The sequence below is a fragment of the Schistosoma mansoni genome, chromosome 2, assembly GCF_000237925.1.
Source record: "Schistosoma mansoni strain Puerto Rico chromosome 2, complete genome".
NCBI classification, from domain to species: Eukaryota; Metazoa; Platyhelminthes; class Trematoda; order Strigeidida; family Schistosomatidae; genus Schistosoma; species Schistosoma mansoni.
In genome coordinates this window covers 23,112,577-23,117,357 of record NC_031496.1, presented here as the reverse complement: position 1 = coordinate 23,117,357, position 4,781 = coordinate 23,112,577, and the positions used below count along the sequence as shown (strand labels likewise).

General features: G+C 35.3%; 1 protein-coding gene across 1 annotated transcript; it reads left to right on the top strand.

Annotated features, from left to right (window-relative positions):
* Nucleotides 1-1,878: 1,878 nt before the first annotated feature.
* Nucleotides 1,879-3,037, top strand: Smp_171280 (hypothetical protein; the record flags this gene model as incomplete). Its single annotated transcript, XM_018796128.1, has 2 exons — nt 1,879-2,043; nt 2,531-3,037. The coding sequence occupies 2 exons, from the start codon at nt 1,879-1,881 to the stop codon at nt 3,035-3,037; spliced, it is 672 nt and encodes a 223-aa protein (XP_018650372.1).
* Nucleotides 3,038-4,781: the final 1,744 nt, after the last annotated feature.

The window sequence follows — 4,781 nt, the reverse complement described above, 5'->3', positions numbered from 1 at the left end:
CCAGTTGGGCTGGTTCGTACGGCGCGATATAATAACTATGTTTCTTCGGCTCTAGTTTGAAGGTGTCTTCATTCCTTTGTACTCAGCCATGCCAGCCAAAAACAAGGAATATTAAGTGCATTTTACCAAGGTCAATCTCCGTTTGACCTAACTGCTACTGAGGTAATCGAGGTTTTCACTTTGGTATCCTGGACGATGAGTCCATTCAAAGTTGAATTCCTGTAAATACCCATACCACAGTGCCATCTCCCACCTCAATAGTCACCGTAGTGCCTTGCAACCAATCTGTAATAAAAAGTGCTAACCGAGAAGGTATGGTCTGTATTCCTCTATGAAATATACGACGTCTGGCGTTCATTTTCTGCTAACAGTAGTTCTTGGACTTTTGCATTATCTTGCTACTGTATTTTATGACATGTGTCGAAGTTATCACGCTGGTAAAGAAGGAGTGTGCGCCTCCCCAATGTCGACCAAACCTACAACAGCCTTTCCGTAAATAATTACACCAATCTTGGATAAGTCAGTACTTTTACAATTAGCACTAAGTACTTGCATAATATATTGAGTTACATAAAAAGACTTACCTTGTGACATGCTCCTGCTGCCTTGATTTGATGACCGCAAACTGACTAATTTCCTTACTTTACTCGGTAGCAAATTCGTGGAAAACGTTATTAGTGAGTCTTACCGTAACTACCTTCTCTGCAAATCCACTTTGTCGGAATTGTAAGACGAATTCCTGTCTCTTAGACTCTGTGACACGAACCTGTTGGCCACATAGAATAGCTTAACCTTCCAAGACTTCGACAGAGTTGACCATCGTATTCTACATCAGAAACTGACTTCTCTGGGCACCAGCAGCTGTCCGACGATGTAGCTCTTATATGAACTAAACGGTAGATATCAACAAATACAGAATACTGTTAGCTAACGGCAGTAATGCTCCATCTGCCACATACTTCCTAGGAGATTCCATTACCACTTTCCACTACTGAAAACGACATGGACATAACTTTTTATGGTACTCTAGATGTTTCAACCGATTCCAATTTTGTAGCCATCAAGCCATACTCATTCTTGGGGTTCTTCTAAAATAATTTGTAGCCTGACTTCGGAATTATTCAAAACTGTTTTCAGTCATTGCCTAAGATCACATTCGGAAGAAAGCACTTTTATTATGTCTTTAAAATGATAAGGACATCGCTCTCTTGCAAACTGTACTCAGACAAAGCTATTCAGATCAAACAGTGTGCGGTCACTTCACTTTTGAGCCTAACGCTGTGTGGTCATTTAAAAGTAGTCTCCTTTACCTGCAACTGCACACAGGTAAGTTATCAATAATGTTCTGGTTTTTTGTTGTGACATTCTCTTACTTTATTACTTAAGTACATAAGATAGTAAAAGGAGGCACCATATATATATGCATCACACTTAATTTGATTTGTGCGAAGGCTGGAATACTGCCCGTGCGCACAAACTTAGCATAACGCGTTATTTAAAAGGTTATTAAATATCATTATATATTGTTTTGTCTCAATGTTCTAATCCTTATGCTTACTGAAACTCACCGGTATAAACACTTTTACATATTTAGTAATAGGTTTGAATCCCCGTCCCACTATAACTCCTGGTCTTCACCTTGTGTCTCATAATTTAGTATCCAAAGCTACAGTGGACCGTTAGTTTTCACTGTTTATTCAGAAGCTTTCAAAGCTATGTCAGTGATCATGTCCTAATAACTGTTCATAATTTATCAGGCACATCTTTTGATCTTATTCTTTAAAAGTTTATTTTAAGTAATACGCCATTTTCTCAAATAATTTTTAGCTTGTCATGTGTTCAAAACATAACTTGTCTCAATTCTACTATTAATGACAAATGGACTTTTGCTGTCTACCTGTTGGAGTTAATCATTTTTCACTTGATGAACGGTGTAACCTGATATGTAGAATAATGAAATTGTTTATGTATTTTACTGGTCAATTCCCAGATTTATCACTCTTAAATCCTCCTCAAAATGAATCAGATAGTGAAATAAAATTGGTATGTTAACTTTCTGTTGACCAATTATTATTATTATTATTATTTTATTGAAATCATAAACCAATCAATGTTAGACGGCGATTTAAAACCAGAAGGCACTGGACACACTAGTGACTAACTTCGAGTGATAAATCTTTGAGTGCTTGTGGGAAGCCGTGACCGCTGGAGTTCAACCGTGTCGGGTGTGAGGCAGTTACCCACCTAAGACAATGCCGTGGATTGGTTGAAGTTATACATTAACACTGTTGGATGCCGGCTCAGCGGTCCAGGAGTTAAGCGTTGTCACGCGAGACCGTAGGTCCTGAGTTCAGATCTCACATGCGTGGTTGTGGGTGCGCACTGCTGAGGAGTCACATGCTAGAACTAAACAGCCATCCAGTGATCCTAGATTTTAAATGATGGTCTAACATTCATTGGCATATGCTTTCAATAAAGTTCAACAGTCTTCACAATCCCTTACTGACCATTATTATTTTCTACTTACCAGCAGGATAGTTTACACTCAAAGGAAGTAAAACTTTTACAATCAATTCAGGAGGTTGAATCCAATCTGTTATCATCAAAATCAGAATCTATTTTTTATTTTCTGATTATGATTGGTGGTGTACCAAGTAGTCCGAAACGAGCATTTCTCATAGATATCAATGATTTCTATCCTAAAACTATAAATGTTAATAAAACGGATATTGTTTCTTTCAGAGAATTTTTCGAATCTCTTGTACAGGTTCCGTTTTTTGATAATGTTTTTAAGTGTTCTACTCCTACACGCACTTACATATATATATGTACATCAAAAGATTTCTCATCTTCATGGTTTCTACCTCGATTACAATTTCGTTTACCTCGGACTTGTCCTGTTCATGTATTAAAAATTGTTCCTGATTATATAGATTCTCATAATCCTAAAGAATTACACAAAATTTTGTATGAATCACCTTCTGAACTACGATGGTATGCTTCTCCGACAGTTTTTTTCGGAGTTAAACCAAAATAAGCTTTTCTATAATCAATTATTGTTAACTGCATAGTAGTATACGAAATATTTGAATTCCCCAATCATTGTATATAATGTGTATTAGAGTCAACTGAAGTACTTGTGAGGTCAAGATTACTGTGTAGTAAGACATTCTGATTTCACTTTCACAATTATTCTCATATATGTTTACACATAGAAAAATAAAAAAGCCAATAAATGTATGATGATAATGTACAATTAATTCCTGTTTTTGATTATTTGTTAAATATGTGTTTCAACAAATCTATATGGTAGTAATAAACATCCAATTATCGATCGGACAGAAAATATAAATCCTCAGTTATGTTTTATTGCTCTCAACAATATTGTGATATTTTGTTCGAATAGTGTTATTGTCTCCATGTTGTAAAGAACGTATTTGAGAAAGAATGCACAGTGAATTTTTTTTCATACTTTAGAACTCCGCTTGATTCATCTTGTTTAAACACGTTCGTGTGTCCTTATTATATAAGAATAATGCAGTTGATCAACTTACTAGTTTGTATTACCTAAGATGAGTAAGAGATTTCATTCGTGCTCAAACATTATTTTATGCAAATTCGATCAGGAATAAAAGAAAGAAATCTTAGTAGTCGCATCAAAGTAAACCCAATTGTTGGTCTGATCTACAAATTTAGTAAATGAGGTCGAATTAAAAAAAAATCAATATTTAAAGACCAGGCGACGATTTAGCCTACCTGAGTCAGCATCAAACTAATGCTCAGAAGAAACAACAAACTCAAAGAAACTAGGCAGATCTTTGGCCTTAAAAGTCTAACACTAATCTACTACCGCGCTCAGTTTTATCCTTTAAGTTGAAAAGGGTATTTTATTTGCTTGATGAAGGGTAGTTCCTCTCATTGAGTAAGAGTGCTAAAGGAATGTTACATTATGAAATGTAATACACCATGAATCATACTGGGGGAAATCGTGCAACATTTATCTTTTTCCTTCTAGTTTAAAAGTGATAAAAACAAAAGACATCAATCTCAAATGTTTATATTTTTCAATTATTCTGCTTTCTAACCTACCTTGAGATGTTCATAACTTACGTTATGTGTAGGCAGACAGGTATTATCAACACAAAGCATGGTACAGTTATGCATTAGTATAGGTTTCTGTACCACGTTATGTGTAGCGGGACTCTAAGCGAGGTTATTGATGAAATAGTCTTCTGAATAATTTAAGCGAATAAGTTTGATTTTCTTGTCTTTACAAATCCAAAATAATTTCTTATCAGTGGCCTGCATCAGTTGTTGTTTTAACAATAACAGTTATAGTTGGTTGATGTTTGGTTATCCTTAAGTGAAGATGAAATCCTAAAACACCTCTAATCTTCTCCGTCTACTTACTTATTTTAACTCAACGGATATCTTCAATAAACACATACTAAGAATAAATAATGATTGGAATCTGAATAGCTCTGCCTCACAATTCTTCTAAGACAGAAAATTTCGGCGTAGGTGACTGAGTACATCGGTATTCCTTTCTTTATTTAAACACTACTGTACTTTGATCTATGTGACAAGCTTTAATGCCACATATCTCGTATGGTTTATTCTTCTAATCAGAAACCACGGTCCTGTGATTCTCATCACTTCTAGATTGTACTATCGTTAGTAAAGATTCATGTAATGTCAGATGACATGTTTGACGAATTATCTCAGTCTGATAAATGTACACTCACCGTATGCTATAATGAGTACATTAACCATTAAATCAC